The sequence below is a fragment of the Vigna umbellata genome, chromosome 1, assembly GCF_029865625.1.
Source record: "Vigna umbellata cultivar VRB3 chromosome 1, Vumbellata_1.0, whole genome shotgun sequence".
Classification (NCBI taxonomy): Eukaryota; Viridiplantae; Streptophyta; class Magnoliopsida; order Fabales; family Fabaceae; genus Vigna; species Vigna umbellata.
This window is the reverse complement of record NC_142165.1, coordinates 1433160-1450495: the sequence shown is the minus strand read 5'-3', so window position 1 is coordinate 1450495 and position 17336 is coordinate 1433160. Positions and strand designations below refer to the sequence as shown.

At 35.9% G+C, this 17336-nt stretch overlaps 2 protein-coding genes across 2 annotated transcripts; both read right to left on the bottom strand.

Moving 5' to 3' along the window:
• Nucleotides 1-3616: 3616 nt before the first annotated feature.
• On the bottom strand, nt 3617-10760 carry LOC124834399 (WAT1-related protein At5g64700-like). Its single transcript, XM_047309072.2, has 7 exons — nt 10462-10760; nt 10208-10270; nt 5584-5700; nt 5282-5510; nt 4967-5125; nt 4154-4305; nt 3617-4047 (listed from the first exon to the last, which is right to left on the bottom strand). The coding sequence occupies exons 1-7, from the start codon at nt 10668-10670 to the stop codon at nt 3855-3857; spliced, it is 1122 nt and encodes a 373-aa protein (XP_047165028.1). The 5' UTR covers nt 10671-10760; the 3' UTR covers nt 3617-3854.
• Nucleotides 10761-12881: 2121 nt separating this feature from the next.
• Nucleotides 12882-16781, bottom strand: LOC148204373 (ent-kaurene oxidase-like). Its single transcript, XM_088105609.1, has 3 exons — nt 16507-16781; nt 16259-16420; nt 12882-13472 (listed from the first exon to the last, which is right to left on the bottom strand). The coding sequence occupies exons 1-3, from the start codon at nt 16774-16776 to the stop codon at nt 13452-13454; spliced, it is 453 nt and encodes a 150-aa protein (XP_087961735.1). The 5' UTR covers nt 16777-16781; the 3' UTR covers nt 12882-13451.
• Between the last annotated feature and the right edge of the window lie 555 nt (nt 16782-17336).

Sequence of the window (17336 nt, the reverse complement as noted above, 5' to 3'; positions counted from 1 at the left end):
GTTAACCGAGAGGGCTTTACCTCTCGACCTTCGACATTAACCGAGCGGGATTTACCGCTCGTCCTTCAACATGAACTGAGAGGAATTTACCTCTCGGTCTTCAACATCAACCAAGAGGGCTTTACCTCATTAGCCGAGCGGGATTTACCGCTCGTCCTTCAACATGAACCGAGAGGGATTTACCTCTCGGGCTTCGACACGAATCGAGAGGGATTTACCTCTCGGCCTTCGACATTAACCGAGCGAAATTTACCGCTCGTCCTTCAACATGAACCGAGAGGGATTTACCTTTCGGCCTTCGACATTAACCGAGCGGGATTTACCGCTCGTCCTTCAACATGAACCGAGAGGGATTTACCTCTCGGTCTTCAACATCAACCGAGAGGGCTTTACCTCATTAGCCGAGCGGGATTTACCGCTCGTCCTTCAACATGAACCGAGAGGGATTTACCTCTCGGGCTTCGACATGAACCGAGAGGGATTTACCTCTCGGCCTTCGACATTAACCGAGAGGGATTTACCGCTCGGTCTTCGACCTAGGAGTGCTTCCCAGGGAACGGGCTTTACCGTTCGGCTTTGAGAGGGTTTTACCTTTGCTTTGAGCTAGGAGTGTTTCTTAGTGAACGGGATTTACCGTTCGTCTTTAAGAGGGCTTTACCTCTCTCCCGAGAGGGATTTACCGCTCGGTCTTCGACCTAGGAGTGCTTCCTAGGGAACGGGCTTTACTGTTCGGCTGTGAGAGGGTTTTACCTCTGCTTTGAGCTAGGAGTGTTTCCTAGTGAACGGGATTTACCGTTCATCTTTGAGAGGGCTTTACCTCTCTCCCGAGAGCGATTTACCACTCGGTCTTCGACATGAACCTAGAGGGATTTACCTCTCGGCCTTCGACATTAACCGAGCGGAATTTACCGCTCGTCCTTCAACATGAACCGAGAGGGATTTACCTCTCGGGCTTCGACATTAACCGAGCGGATTTACTGCTCGTCTTTCAACATGAAATGAGAGGGATTTACCTCTCGTCCTTCGACATTAACCGAGCGGGATTTACCGGTCGTCCTTCAACATGAACCGAGAGGGATTTACCGCTCGGTCTTCGACATGAACCGAGAGGGATTTACCTCTCGGCCTTCGACATTAACCGAGCGGAATTTACCGCTCGTCCTTCAACATGAACTGAGAGGGATTTACCTCTCGAGCTTCGACATTAACCGAGCGGATTTACCGCTCGTCCTTCAACATGAACCGAGAGGGATTTACCTCTCGGCCTTCGACATTAACTGAGCGGGATTTACCGCTCGTCCTTCAACATGAACCGAGAGGGATTTACCGCTCGGTCTTCGACCTAGGAGTGCTTCCCAGGGAACGGGCTTTACCGTTCGGCTTTGAGAGGGTTTTACCTCTGCTTTGACTATGAAATTCTGGATCGAAATTGGTAACCGATGATCGAGCTTGAATTGCTCGGTTTTATTCATTGCATAATGAAAGTTTAATAAAATAACAAAAGTCTAAATCAAGAATTTAAACATGACATTAAATAGAGATTTGTATTCCTATCTTCAGTTTATAACTTCGCGAACCGATCGTTCACGATGACGAGCAGGACTGCGGCTATAGTCTCGCCTTCGCTCGTTCTTCCGATACGCTCGTTCGGGACTTCTTCTTGCTTCTTGTATGTACTTACGGAGGTGTCCTGCCCGAATGAGACGTTCTATTTCGTTTTTCAGCGTAATGCATTCTTCTGTAGTATGCCCCCGATTCTGATGGAAATGACAGCTCTTCCTTTCATCTGCGTATCTTGGAGATGGTTTCGTTTGAAGTGTGAGAAGTTCAGCGTTTAGAGCTTCTTCAAGAACTTTTGCCCTAGGTGAGTTGAGTGTTGTATAGTGATTAAATTTAAATGTTCGGGAAAACTCCCCGCTTTTACCATTATTGTCGAACGGTCGTTTACTGTCCTTTCTACCTCCACTTGCCTCAGTTTCTTGTTGTCGCTTTCTTTGTGAGATTCGCATATCCTCCATGCGGATGAATTCAGCTACTCGTTCTTGGAGCTCCTCCATTGTTTTTGGCGGCCGTGCATACAATTTTTCAGCAAAATACCCTGGTTTTAGACAGGAAGGCAAATTGGTGATGATAAAAGATTGACTTACCTCTTTAACTCGTCGTGCGGTTTCCATATACCTTTTCATAAAGGCCTTCAAAGTTTCTTCCTTTTCCTGTTTGGTATTTACCAATTCCGCTGGCGTTACTTCCTAATTACGATTGGAGGCGTATTGCCTTTTAAAAAGGTTTTCCACAGTGGCGACGCAATCCACTGTGTTTGGGGGAAGAGTGTTATACCACTCTAATGCTTCGTCCTTGAGTGATAAGGAGAAGGCTCTGCACATAACCGGATCACTGTCCGTGTAGAACACCATTGCATTGGTGAAGATCCTGAGATGATTGTCGGGATCCGTCGAGCCATCATACTTATCCAATACAGGAGGGTTCTTTTCTGGCATTGGAGTTTGCATGATGACCGTAGTGAAAGGGAGCAGACTGGAGGGCCGATCGGTTCGTAAGGGGGATGGTTCCCTTCTTCCCCGATCGTTCGGGTCAGTATGCCGAGATGGCTGCTGAGTACGACTTCCAGCGTTATCATTGTGTTGGTTGTTATCCCGATCGGCTGTGGACTCCGAGTGTTGAGCTGACCGTTCGGCACGACCTCGCCCTGCTCTCAACATTGTAATTTCTTCTGTGTGCCTTCGCTGCATCTCTTGTTGTGCGTGCGTTTGTGCTTGTATGGTTCTGGCATGTGCCTGTATTTGCGCCTGCATCTGCGCTATCAAATCTCTGGTGTGTTGTTCTTCCTTCATGCTCCTCGTGGTCACCATTTGGGTTTGCCGCTCGGCCCCACGGTGGGCGCCAAAATGTTTCGGTAGATATTTTTGGGACCGAGAGACTAACCTGCTGACGTGTCTGGGACGCTCGTTCGCTTCCAAACTCCTGCTATTGGCTGATCGGTGTTGGCACAAACCGATTGGTCTCCTTCTTGACGAGGGAGGATGTACCTGCAAAAAGTATTTCGACGCCCAAGTTAGGCGTGTGATTTGAAGAGCCTCGGCTCTTGGTTGAATATTTAGTGAATGATTATCACTATTGAGTATTTGAGAGTAACGTAGAGTAAATAATGCGTAAGTGAAACGTACCCGGCTTTTGGCCCTGGCTTTGTATTTATAATTTATCTCATGGATCCTAAGCTGATATAAGCCCAATAAAATATAAACAGAATAAGATATAAACAGATTACCTGAATATCCGGTTAGTTGTTTGTAACCACTCGGTTAATATTTTATATTGTACACAATATAATTTTAAGTACTTGTATCTTATTTTTTTTTTCTTTGCATATTTAATATATGTTTATATTATGTAAGTCAAATATATATAACAAAACTTAAAATAAACTTATCATAAAAACTCTACATATTTTCTGTAGTTTATTATATTTTTATAAAATAATTTATCCGTTGTGTCAAAATACAATATTAAATTATAAGATATCAAAATATAAAGATATGATAATTACTCTATCAAACATATAAAAAGTAATTTTTTATATCAAGTTGGAGATTCTTTACCGCCAATTTGATTAGAAAACTTTTATCAACTTTGTTACACGATACTTTTGTTTCCACTATTGAATATGTTATTAAAATCCAACATAGAATTACTTAAAATCAAAATCAACTATGTTAATTCTAAGACTTAATTTTCAACAGGGACGGAACATGCAATTAGGCAGTTACAAAAAGGTTATTGAAAGGGCCGACAACTTATTTTGAACTTGCAGACACAAGATGTTAACGTTAACATCATCAACTAATCTGAGTTTTTTGAATTTGAAGAATGACAGAATGGGTGGGAGAAGCACTTGGTACTACTGTGGATGTTGATTGGGTTGCAGTGAGCCCATCAGCCACCATGGTCGTTCCTTCTGCATGGCTCTCATTGTTTTTGCCCCACAAAAAGAAGTATAATCCCATTATGATCAAAACCATGCCACCCAACCTACACACAGATTTTGAATTACCAACTTTTCTACATTATATGATAATAGTAAGATTCATAGGATAACAAACATTAAAAAAGTTTAAGGAGAGAAATATGTTCATACGTTCCAACTCCCAATGGTTGTCCAAGAATGAGAGCTTCTGAAAAGGCCACAAAAATAAGAGACAGAGGATTGAACATTGGAGGATAAGTAGGTCCTTTCATTCTTATTGCCCAAGATATTATGCAGAATGTAGCAGCAGTAGCCAGTGCACCCTATATACATAACAATACTCTTTTAGGATTTTTAAATTAATCACTTCATTTTATTTGTACTCAAAATTTCACCAGTAGACTCAATTTTCTAACACTTCAAATTCACCCACCCCAACTTCAAACCCTATAATAGCACATTTCACAACTTTTTCAAGGCTGCTATTTTTTATTTCTTAATTATTATAATTTTATATTTTCATTTAATGGCGGGATAGAAAAAACAATAATTTAATGATTTAAATAGATATTATGAAAAACTTAGTTTTAAAACAAAAATGCTTAATTAGCTAGAAAAGAAATTACACCCAAATATAAGTAATCACCCAAACGTTATCCCAACAAAGAAAAAAAATGTAAAGAGAAATTCTTTAATGTTTTAGAAATAGAAAAAAAAGAAGGAAAATCAAGCAATTCTTTTGTGACTGTTTGTTCCACTTGTGTAATTCTTTCTTGTAACTTTTTTCACTCAGCAATATTTCTCACCATATCTCATGACAATAGTTATTCATATATATTAAGTACTTTATATATAAGAAATGTTATAACTAGAATTCAATCAAATATATATATATATATATATATTTAAACAAAGAAATAATTATTTATTGAATATGAATTTTAGTAATTTTTTAAATGTAGGGAGATATGCAAAACATGTTACCGAGTAGACTATAGTGATGAGTTGTAGATTCCACTGTAATCTCCAAGCAGCTTTACTGGAATCTAAGCAAACACCAACTGCTGCTGCTTGAATTGCCGCCAGAATGCATGCTAGCATTGTTCCCCAGTACTTCAATGGAAATACTTTAAGCAACTTCACCTTTTTAAATTGAAAATATGTAGAATTTCATCAAGAACCGGAAGACCCAGACGGAGAAACCACTAAAGATTGTGAAAGTGGTGATAAAGTTAGAGACTTTACAACTATTACAGTACACGTGGGATGACTAAAATAGGTTTTCTTGAAGGGACTCACTTGTGCAATAAACCAGGCTGTGTAGGAGAAGCAGCTGCAGACCAAAAAGATAGTACCATGTAGCATGTGGGTTTTGTGTGGTGCAGTTTGATGAGTACGATGAAGGTGGTGTCCGAGAAAAAATTCCTTCCCTTTGTAAAGACTGCCAAGTGATGCTCCTCCAACACACAGAATTGACCCAACAGACTTAGCTTTACCAACCCATGTTTGCCACTTCAGTTTCTCCATTCTGCATTAATGCATGAAAGTTTTATTCATACTTACAAGTTGTTTATTTTTATAAAGCTAGTGTTTCCAAATACCTGAGTATGATAGAGGTAAAGAATGTGATTATAGGAACCAAGTTCAGAAAACTCATAGAGTAGGCAGCAGAAGTATCTCGCAGACCATAATAAAACAATCCTTGAGCCATTGTCATCCTGTAATTTACCTTGTTATGTTAGAAAACAATTTGAAGCAGAAAGAGTTAGTGGAGTTACTTACTATATATGTATCTTTCATAATAACAAGTAAATTTTAAATTATTAAAGATTCATCAAAATATTCTCAAGTATTAGTATATATTGAAATTTTGTAATTTAAAATTTTAATTAGTTGAGAGAAATCTAATATTACGTGACATTGGATTTATTAAAAATGTATAATTATAAATCTTATTTAGGAAAGTTATTTTTATAATCATTATTATCAAACACCTTTTGTATGCAGTTATGAGTGCAAACTAAATAACACTTAGAAATCTTATTTAGGAAAGTTATTTTGTCACTAATTAATTATAGACTAATTCATAAATTAATTTTCTTTAGCCAAAATCTTGATTGATAGTTAATTTTTAGTGATTAATGGAGAAACTAATTTGTTTGGTAGTTAAAAGATTGGTAGCTAAATTGAAAGACCAATTTAGTGATCAATTATAATTTTTATTTATAAGTAACTATTTTAATAATCAATAATCTTTAATTTTGTAAAATTAGTGTTAAAATTGATTATTATTTAGAGTTTTTTTAGTCTATGTGCTTTCCTTCGTTTTTCAATTCAAAATCAATTCCTTAAAACATAGTAAATAAAAAATATTAAAATTTTTAACTATTATCATTATGTTTTTTTTTTTTTTGTATGTCAAAATCAATTTGAGATGAAGGGAATAGTTTAAGAAAATACTAGAAATGGGTACTTGTAAAACATGATGGAAGAATGAAGACTAATTTTATATTAACATATTCTTTGTCAAACTAATTAATAAAACTTTTTATTCATTACTTTCTTAATGAATCGTTTAAAACACTGATTGGAACCTTTTGAGCATGCAATGATATGGCTGAACTGACTCGTTTATTCTTTGTTTATTTTGGTCTTTCTATCTAAATTAAAAACTACTATTTATGGCTTGTTCTTTATTGCTTGTTCACTAAGGAGTAAATTTGTTCAAAAGAGTAGGATGAACAATTTTGGAAGCAAACTCAAAGTAAGGTTATTTGTACAGTTTCACATTCAAATGCCTCACTTATTTTCTTTTTCAAGTAAGGTTATTTTCTTTATGCCACCTACTTTCTCTTCACCCAAGCCAATATACTGTCTTAAAAACTTAATCTAAATTATAACACACTAATTTATATTTAAAACTAGGTGATATTAATTTAAAAGTCATATTAGTCATTATTATTACTATCAACTTTGACATATAAATTATATAGTTTATATTCAACAATGGTATTAATTACTCAGAAAATAAACTATGCATCCATAAGTCTAATAATTATTATATGAAAGGTGAAAGTAATGGAAGACCAGAAAAACCCAGAACTTCTGCAAGAATTACTTTCTCTGCAATATATAATTATGAAACTTTGACGTCTGTCTGACAGTAGTTAATGTTGCTTGAAATAGATAATGTTTATCTTGATGTGTCTTTTTTTCATGTGTTTTTCTATTTGGAAACCGCTTTCAAAGGCTATCTTAAGGAAGATGATGGACCAATTCCAATACAGTTCAACATATGTGCCCAAACTTAATCTCCATATACGAAGATTTCGTTATTTTCCAAAAAGGAGAATTAAAAATAAGCAAAATAATATTAATGACTCGTTATATGTAAATCTGTTAATATATGTACAGTTTTTGTGTTGCTGATAGAAAATTTAATTAATGAATGTTATAAAAATTATGGTTAACAAATTATTATTTTTTTCAAAAAATAGTTAATGCCAAAACTTTAAGGTTTGAATTTTATAAAATATGTTATCTGATATGAAATTAAAGATTCTTTTTAATCTTAAATATCTCCTATCTAGATTTAGAGTCTAAAATGGGACTCTATATTTTCATAATGTTAAAAATTGTTTTTTTATAAATTAAATTGTAAATAAAAAGTTATTAAAAAGGGAATGTTATAATATATTCACTAGTGCAGAATGGGCTATAGACGTCTGTTCTGTGGGTCTTTTGACGTCCGACCTCCAACGGACGTCTATGCGGATGACGTCTGAGTAGTCGTCCGTTGTGTCAGGCCGGATGTTTATATAAACGTCCGTTGTGTCAGGCCGGACGTCTGTATAAACGTCCGCTATGTCAGGTCGGACGTTTATATAGTCGTCCGTTGTGTCAGGCCGGACGTCTATATAGACGTCCATATAGACGTTCGTCGTCTCGACCCTCGACATCTACTTGGCTGTATTGTTAGTGGTAGGGGCTGGGGGTTGGACGTCCGTTTGTGCACTGCCGGAACGGCCTAAGAATGTAGCCCAAAACAGTCAAAGGGAGGGAAATCGAGGAGGGAACGGCATAAAACGTAGCCCAGTCAAAGAATCCGCCCAAGAACACGGAAGACACTGCAAAAAAAGTACTGAAAACGATTTTTAATCGGTTCAAATCAAAGGTATTTCATCACAGAGCAATGTAATCGGATTGAAAGTTAATTTAAACGGTCCAAAAAAGAGAAAACGCACCTAGAAAATCAATGGAGCAGACAGCGTTCGCGGGGGGAAGATGAGCTTAACTGCTCGCGGGTTCGCGTTTACAATATTAATACTGTTATAGACGTCTGCGCCCTCCCAGGACCGACGTTCAAGTGGCTGACATGGGGAGTTGAAACGTTCAGTGTTCAGCCTAGTGAACGTCCGCCCCCCTCCCACGGACGTCTATAATATGATAAACGTCCGCGTCCTCCCAGGACGGACGTTCAAGTGGCTGACACATGGGGAGTTGAAACGTTCAGTGTTCAGCCTAGTGAACGTCCGCCCCCCTCCCACGGACGTCTATAATATTATAAACGTCCGCGTCCTCCCAGGACGGACGGTCAAGTGGCTGACACATGGGGAGTTGAAACGTTCAGTGTTCAGCCCAGTGAACGTCCGTCCCCCTCCCACGGACCTCTATAATATTATAAACGTCTGCGCCCTCCTAGGACGGATGTTCAAGTGGCTGACACATGGGGAGTTGAAACGTTCAGTGTTCAGCCCAGTGAACGTCCGTCCCCCTCCCACGGACCTCTATAACATTATAAATGTCTGCGCCCTCCCAGGACGGACGTTCAAGTGGCTCACACATGGGGAGTTGAAACGTTCAGTGTTCAGCCCAGTGAACGTCCGCCCCCCTCCCACGAACGTGTATAATATTATAAACGTCCGCGCCCTCCCAGGACGGACGTTCAAGTGGCTGGCACATGGGGAGTTGAAACGTTCAGTGTTCAGCCAACTAGACGTCCGTCCCCCCAGACGGACGTTCATAATATTATAAACGTCCGTCTCGCTCCAAGACGGACGTTCTAAGGGCTAACCATGGGGACTGAAACGTTCACTTGTTCAGCCTACTAGACGTCCGTCTCCCCCAGACGGACGTTCATAATATTATAAACGTCCGTCTCGCCCCAGGACGAACGTTATAAGGGCTGACCATGGGGATTGAAACGTTCACTTGTTCAGCCTACTAGACGTCCGTCCCCCCCAAACGGACGTTCATAATATTATAAACGTCCGTCTCGCCCCAGGACAGACGTTCTAAGGGCTGACCATGGTACTGAAACGTTCACTTGTTCAGCCTACTAGACGTCCGTCCCCCAGACGGACGTTCATAATATTATAAACGTCCGTCTCGCTCCAAGACGGACGTTTTAAGGGCTAACCATGGGGACTGAAACGATCACTTGTTCAGCTTACTAAACGTTCGTCCCCCCCCAAACGGACGTTCATAATATTATAAACGTCCGTCTCGCCCCAGGACGGAGGTTCTAAGGGCTGACCATGGGACTGAAACGTTCACTTGTTCAGCCAACTAGACGTCCGTCCCTCCAGACGGACGTTCATAATATTATAAACGTCCGTCTCGCTCCAGGACGAACGTTCTAAGGGCTGATCATAGGGACTGAAACGTTCACTTGTTCAGCCTACTAGACGTCCGTCCCCCCAGACGGACGTTCATAATATTATAAACGTCCGTCTCGCCATAGGACGGACGTTTAAGGGCTGACATGCGGAGCCTAGTAGACGTTCGTTCCCCTCCCACGGACGTCTCGAGTTTTACTTATTTACGAATATGCCACCGGTCAATTATATACGTTGGGGCTTTTGTGGACGGACGTCTATGGGGGACGTTAAAAGCCAATTCTGCACTAGTGATTGGAGGACGTCTATGGGGGATGTTAAAAGCCAATTCTGCACTAGTGATTGGAGTGAAAATTAATAGTATAATCTTTATAGTATAATATTGGAGATGAGGTCTATGAAATGTGAAAAACAGGATGTTCTGTAATTTTTCAATGTATTCTTGTATGATTGTTTTCTTATGAAAACTCTTTTTGTTTCTTTCTTTATTTCAATATCTTTACTAATATTTGAATACGAGAATAAGACTTTTTATTTGTGATAGAAGGATGACGTGAAACATTCTATGGTGAGAACATATTATCATTCAAAGCAGTAAAGAACATACCCTGTCAGTGCATTGACGAAGAGCCAACACCAGACCTCACAGTTTAATTTCTTAGGTTGTCCTCTGCAACCCCAATGGTTTGAGAATATTAAAACTAAAAAGATCAAACATATAGTAATCGAAGAATCAAACAATGAATGAAAACACTCCGACATGAAAAAGTAGCATGTTTTGAGAAAACTGTTGAATTTTCATGAGTCTTCATAAAATGTAAAGAAGAATTACGAGAAAAAGAAGTTGAGAAAGAAGAATACCTTTCAAAGTAGAGTGCAAAGGGAGCAACACAAAGAGCAGCAACAAGGTGACGATAAACAATAAGTGCAGCAATGAAAGTTCCTTGAACCAATATGACCCTTGACAACAACTGCATCCCAGTCATAAGAACTTGCACCAGAATCATGCTCAAGACAACCTGGGATGAAGTGAACCATTCCTTCACAGTTTTCATGGTCTTTGCCTCCATTGTGTGTAAGGAGAAGAAAATAAACAAAGCAAAAGTCTGTGTCTTTGTCTCTTAGCAGAAGAGGGACAAAAGCTTTAATATGCATGAAAGAAACAGCTTGTGTAGATATGATAAGTCCAAGTGCATAAATAAATGATAGACAGTTTATGTTTGAAAGTTCTAAAAGGAATATTGTGACAGATGCCATGCATTAACGCAAAATTCTCTTGCTGTCAAACTCTCTGTCACCTTGCCACTGCTTTCTCCAATTTTCTCACCGTTACTTGTTATGCTGTAACCCATACGTAATATAGTAATATCAACAGCAATACGTGTCTTTCTTGTAGTTGTTCTTCGACATTGATGTTGCTGCCAGTTAAGCTTGCTTCTTTTGCTGATATATCCAATTTAAATTGTAACATAACTTTGCTTTTACATGTTTTTATCATTTAGTAGTATATGGTATGAATGCAAGAATGCTTTCTTTTTTCTTTTTTTCAAATTAACCTCTCGGATATACCTCTTTATATAAATAAACAAATCAGTCTATAACTTTTCAAATTGAACAAAATTCTGAAATTATATATATATATATATATATATATTGATGATTCTAACTATTTTCTTGTTTGTGTGAAAATGGTTTTCCCTGCTGTTAGACGTTGCTGGGTTGCTGTAATCAGTTTTACATGAAAATGAATATATGAGAATGCGGTCAAAAGTTTATCTGAGTTGAGATGAAAAGGGTTCAACATATATTAAAATTCAAACATGTATGTCTGAGTCAACCTCGTTTTAAATAGGATCTAGCTTGTTCCAACTGAAGAAAAAAAACATGGGAGTTACGTGGAGTGTTGTTCTACAGTTTCACCATTATTTGAGCAGAGAGAATGTTTAAAAATGAAGAAAGCATGAAGTTGAAGAAAGACTATAAAGGCAGCAAGTGTTGGAACAAAAGATATAGAGCAAAAGAGTTGGTTACGCAACACATTTAAATAATTAATTGGACTTTTCCTTTTTCTTATATTGAGGATTAGCATGATTTGGTGGTAGAGAATGAAATGATTTTAGGTGTTACATAGGAAAGAGCTAATGGAGTCTATGATTGAGTTGAGGATTGAGAATTTTTCTATATATACATATACCTAAGAGTTGCAGCGTTGCCTCACGGATCGGTTAAAAGCAGAATCAAGCTTCATTTCTGAAAAGATCTTATTATAGGACCTAACACAATAATTTTAAAGTTAAGCAGATTTTTATGAAATCGGACAATGATTATTTGCTAAATTAGTCTTGCTTTTTCTAGTCATTCAATGAGATTCTTTACATGCATTGAAACAATAATAGTTCAGGAAAATGTTGATGATAATGACACATAGATGAAAATAGTACACAACTTAAAAATAAAATTTTAGAAGGGGTCTTCTTAGTAAATTTAGGAGTGTGATTTCCTTCCTTCATCACTCTCATTCTTTTAGAATGTGACAACTTCAATAATGTGTCACTACACAAACATAAGTTTTAGATTTTATTTAAGACAAAACTAAACCAAATAAAAGAAAGGATATAAAAGAGAGGATGTGAATAAACTTTCTTTTTAAACATTTTTATTTTTTCTAAGCACTTTCTTCCATATATATTGTCTAAATTATTACATTGAATCAACCTCATTAGTAGCTTTTTATACTTGCAATTAAATTTCATATATAACTAAATTTGAATCTATTGGTGTTCTTATTCATAATCTGAATTAGGAAATAAATATAAATAACCAATAAATGCAAATCTCTTAAAAAACTTTTACTTGGAATTCTATTTTACTAGTTGTACACTTGTCAAAAAGATAACAATCATCAAAACTAGCATCCCACAAGACTCATCAATTTCAATTTGAGGACCTTGACTCTAAATTAATTTATCTAAAAAACCTCAAGAGATAAGTCTCATCTAACCTCTACACCATCCAATTCCACCAATTCCAAGACATTGCTAGGATCAAACATATACTTCCATGAGACACACATGAAACATTTGTGACGGTTTTTCATTACATTTTTTAAAATATTTTGTCTTTGGTTTCTTCTCTGTTTTAATAATTTAAAAATAAAAATTTCCTTGTTAATTATTATAGTTACAAAAGATAATTAGTGAAATAATAATATTCAACATGATTTTAAAATTTAATTATTATTTTATACTTTTTTTTCATTTAAATTAACTAAAAATTATTTTGGTCATTAACAATATTATTCAATTATCAATTTTTTAACATGTTACATAAAAATCTCACAAAAATAAAAATGAATCCGATAATGAGCACAAACACCTTATGCTTATAAAAACTTCGTTGAAAAAAAGCCCCATTATGTTAGTCAAGCCCAAGACGACCAATTAGTACATCAGTCCACTCACCTCACCTCATAATCAACAATATTTATCGTAATTCCAGCTATATAAATATTTCAAAACCTAACTTACATATCGATGTGGAACCTGTTTTCAATAACACGAGTGCGTTCCACTCCCCAAATCTCAAAACGTCAGGTGTTGGAAATATGACAACTAGAACTCAATTTGCGGTGGATCTTTTAATGTATACATATACCTTACTACGCCTCTGAATTTTTAGACTCCCCGAGAGAAGCAGCTACTTTTTCTGCAAATTGAAGATTAATGAGGACACACAAATTATTAATGAGGAAAAACCTTCTTAAGGATCCGATATACTCTCAAAAAAACCTATGACAATTAATCTAAGACACTCCTCTGAAGTGCCTCAGCAATGAATTTCTCTTTAGACAATCAATGAACTCCTCCCATTAGCTGCACAATCAAAGTTAATCTCCAATTAGCACCAAATCAACATTAAAGACACTTTCATTTCAGAACATTACTTTCAAATTCTACCTATTTACAATCTAAAATCTACACTATCAAAACTACTAATAAAAGGAATGTTATGTAACTACTTTTATGATAACTAATAGAATCTATCTATCTATCTATGACCTTAGCACTAAAATATCATAAAAGACACTATTCTAACTCATTCATAAAAATTAGTACTTCTCTACTATAAACTAAATATGATTTAAAAACTAAGAATTACCAGTCTAAAACCCCCTAAAAACATGCAAATGCTTTGGAAAAAATGTAACATTCTGAATGTTATCACACCCCCACACTTGAATCATTTGCATTCCTGGGCAAAACTACGACCAGACACTAATAACCAAAGAGCATTTTCACATCAAAACTCACTCACTACAACAATTCCTAATATGCACATATGCAAAGCAAACAGTGAAACAACAGTAAAAGTTGCAAGGCTTTAAGTCTAAAAATAGTGAAACAGTGAAAACAACAGTGGTCAAGATGTGTGAACTCAAGTATGGTTTAGCATTTGGCACAACACTTTCATCAACCAATTTTACTTTCCTTTCAGCTTTTCACTTTCATTTTTTTCATACACTTTCTGATTCTTTTCATTTTTTTTTCAACTTCCAGCATTTATTTCTTTATCTCTTGCTTTTGTTTGCTGTTACAGCTTTAGCTCATCATATTTCCACTCTGAAACACCTTGGCACCCCCACACTTGAGCCACACCCTTACTTAAATTGGCTCACTCAGTAGTTATAATCAAAAGATGGCCTAAATCATGTTCAAAGTGTGTTCAAGCAATTAGCATCAAAAAGAGTATCCACAAGTTCTAGAGTGCAGAAATACACAAGTGAATCACACAATTTAACAATTAAGGCTCAAATCTCTCTAGGTGCAGAATGTGTGGTGCACAAAGTGTCTAAGCATGTTAACAGCCTAATCATCAATGAAAGAAATGCACATACCAGCTACAAATATTTATACTCAAACCATACATACACATCACAAAATTGACCATAATGAGTGAGTGAAAATGTAAAATCTGTAAAAGATACCTAAAAATATCTACACAAGTTCTATTGGACTAGAAATGACCAAGGATTGACTCAAAAATTGATTTCTAAGACAACTTCTAAAAACCAATACTCAAACCTCCAAAGCTCTACTAAAATTGTCACTAGAATGGTAACAATTTGCAAACTGCACTAAACTAGCCTAAGAAACTATCCTAACAAGTTTAGAGCGCTAAAACCTAGCTAAGAAAAAGCTCACACTACAAAAACTACCTAAAACTCAAAATATGACAATCTAGAACCTAAAACTAGTACCTAAAATAGGCTAAAAGTGCTAAGAATGAAAACTGTATTAAACTATTAATTGAAACTGTAAAATAACTATCTAGACAACTTTTAAAAGATAAAAGAAAGATAAAAACCAAGTCAATTCAAAAATAACAAGAAAAGCAAAATTTGACTATTGAGCACCTAAAAATGCATTAGAATAGGCTAAAACTGGAAAATCTTAAAACTGCACTAATCTAATTATTGGGACTACTAAACCACTATCTAGACAACTTTTGAATGTTAAAAGAAAGATATAAAATCAAGTCAAATTTCGAAATTAACAAGAAAACTAAAATCTGAATAGTTAGAACCTAAAACAGTATATACTAGAGTTAACTAAAAATTTAAATCTGCACTAGATCAGAACATAATGTAAAAAGACTATTTAAACAAGTTTGTAATGAATAAAAGAAATTAAAAACAAGGTCATTTAGTTAGAATAGCTAGACTTTCAAAATTTGATTATAAAGACCTAGAATCAGCGCTCAAAGCACTAAAAGTCCTCACATCAGTAACTACGAATCAAACCTGCAACTAATATCTACTTCTATATCCAATAAAATGCAAAGTATCTACCTAAGCACATCAAAAACAGTAAAAGAAAGATAATGGAAGAGTTGAATTCTACAAAAAAAAACACTTCAATACATAATATCAGCATAATATCAAAATTATCTTTCAAAAAAAAAGATATCCTAATTGACACTACTCATACAAGTTTAAAGCAGAAAAAGAGAATTAAAATCAGAGCTACAGATTAAAATTAACAAAGAAAAGAAAAAATGCATATGAAAATCAATCTATACGAAAAATCAGTAACAGGACAAATAACAGAAATTGTTAAAACTACTTCTACATTTAACTCTACTCTATGATTTATAAAATGCAATATTTATATCTAAGCAAGTTCAAATCAATTAAAGAAAGCTAAGAAAAAGGTCAAATTCAAAAAACAACAGCTAACTAAAATTTCTACCACTTAAACCTATGACAGCTTAATATAACAGAACAGATTTAAAGCTGAAACCGAAAACAGTGAATTAAAATCCTATTTAACTATTCCTACATGCTAAAAGTAACAATAACAACTACTAAGTGAAATTAATTACTAGAATTTAAAACTACTACAATACTACCTTCAAGCTAAACTGAATAACTAGTAAAGTAAAGCTGAAAATTAAAACTAGGTAAGGAATATAGAACCAGCATGGCTTTATGTAATTCTAATAGGTACCGGCAAAATAGAAATTCAAGACTAAGTCAGAACTAAAAATCAAAACTAAAAAATGGAACTAGTTAACTAATTGTTAGTGTAGACTGGACAGCAGAAGGGAATCTGGTTAGTAAGGTTAGTCAAAGTCAGCCGGAGACAGAAAAACAAATTACCTGACGAGTTTTGTCTTTAGCAAGTTCATACATAGCCCATTCTGTTGTCACCAATGTAGTATCAGATATCTCAACAATTGTCTCCCAGAGTAGCATGGAAATTTCATTTTCACTCAGTTCTTTAGCTTTGGATACTAGGTAGTCAAAAAAACAATTCAGTACCTATCACATTCCAAACAATCAAATTATTAGGATAAATTTATCATAAGCTTTGAACACATTTCACGTTGTCCTCAAGATAAACCTACCTTTCCTGAATCCACTCTCTTCTTGTGCTCATTCATCAAGGCCCTCATGACAACTTCTCTCCGGAAGTACAAATTCCAAAATTTCTTCTCCACGCTCCTATTAGGAATCCATCTCAAGTATGGAAAGAAATCTCGCCAATCCACCTCAATGGCTCCCTCCATCATATCGAGCACTAGAATCCTATATAAGTCCTCTCTTGATAATGTAACCCCAAGCTCCTCCACATAAACGGAGTCTACATTACTTCCCAGAGCCTGCAAATTTTCCATGCACAGTTTTGTTAGGATAAACTTAAATGCAATAGAATTAAATTGGTTGTTTATTTGTTTAGGGGTTTTGTGTGTTTTGGAGTGCAAGGGTCACCAATTAATGTAGTGGTTATTAGATAAGAATAGGTAATAATTGTTTTGACGGTAGAGTTTATGGTTTGGAGACAAAAAAAACCATGATGTAATTCTATAAATTGAAAGTGTCTAGTTCACACAACGTAACAAAACAAGTAGCAATACAAGGAAGTGAAAAGTTTTTCACATAAAGGTTTAGTTTTGCTAACAAGTTTTAATGTTCTACTCTAAAAAAAAAAATCTATTCAATCTTTATTTAAGGAGATACTTACTTGCTTCAGTGCTAGTATAGAAAGTTCAGATGCGTATATAATTCTAAAATTAACTACCAAATCAGAGAAGGTCTTCACATGTTCACTAAACTAGCTCAAAATATTTTCCACCAAGTTTTCTCTGTTGAGACAGACGGTGCCGCTTCTGAACATTGAAAACTAGACACTAAGCAACCAAACCGCACACAAAAAAAGGGGAGTTCTATGATACTG

What these genes read in the sequence shown, in the direction of transcription:
- LOC124834399 (XM_047309072.2), bottom strand. Translation starts at nt 10,670, where the DNA reads ATGGAGGCAAAGACCATGAAAACTGTGAAGGAATGGTTCACTTCATCC. An exon ending in CAGCCTGGTTTATTGCACAA is followed by an intron (nt 5,126 to 5,281) that starts GTGAGTCCCTTC and finishes CAATTTAAAAAG; the next exon opens with GTGAAGTTGCTTAAAGTATT. An exon ending in TCATCACTATAGTCTACTCG is followed by an intron (nt 4,306 to 4,966) that starts GTAACATGTTTT and finishes TTATGTATATAG; the next exon opens with GGTGCACTGGCTACTGCTGC.
- LOC148204373 (XM_088105609.1), bottom strand. Translation starts at nt 16,776, where the DNA reads ATGGAAAATTTGCAGGCTCTGGGAAGTAATGTAGACTCCGTTTATGTG. An exon ending in AGAGAGTGGATTCAGGAAAG is followed by an intron (nt 16,421 to 16,506) that starts GTAGGTTTATCT and finishes GGAATGTGATAG; the next exon opens with GTACTGAATTGTTTTTTTGA. An exon ending in CTAAAGACAAAACTCGTCAG is followed by an intron (nt 13,473 to 16,258) that starts GTAATTTGTTTT and finishes TTGATTGTGCAG; the next exon opens with CTAATGGGAGGAGTTCATTG.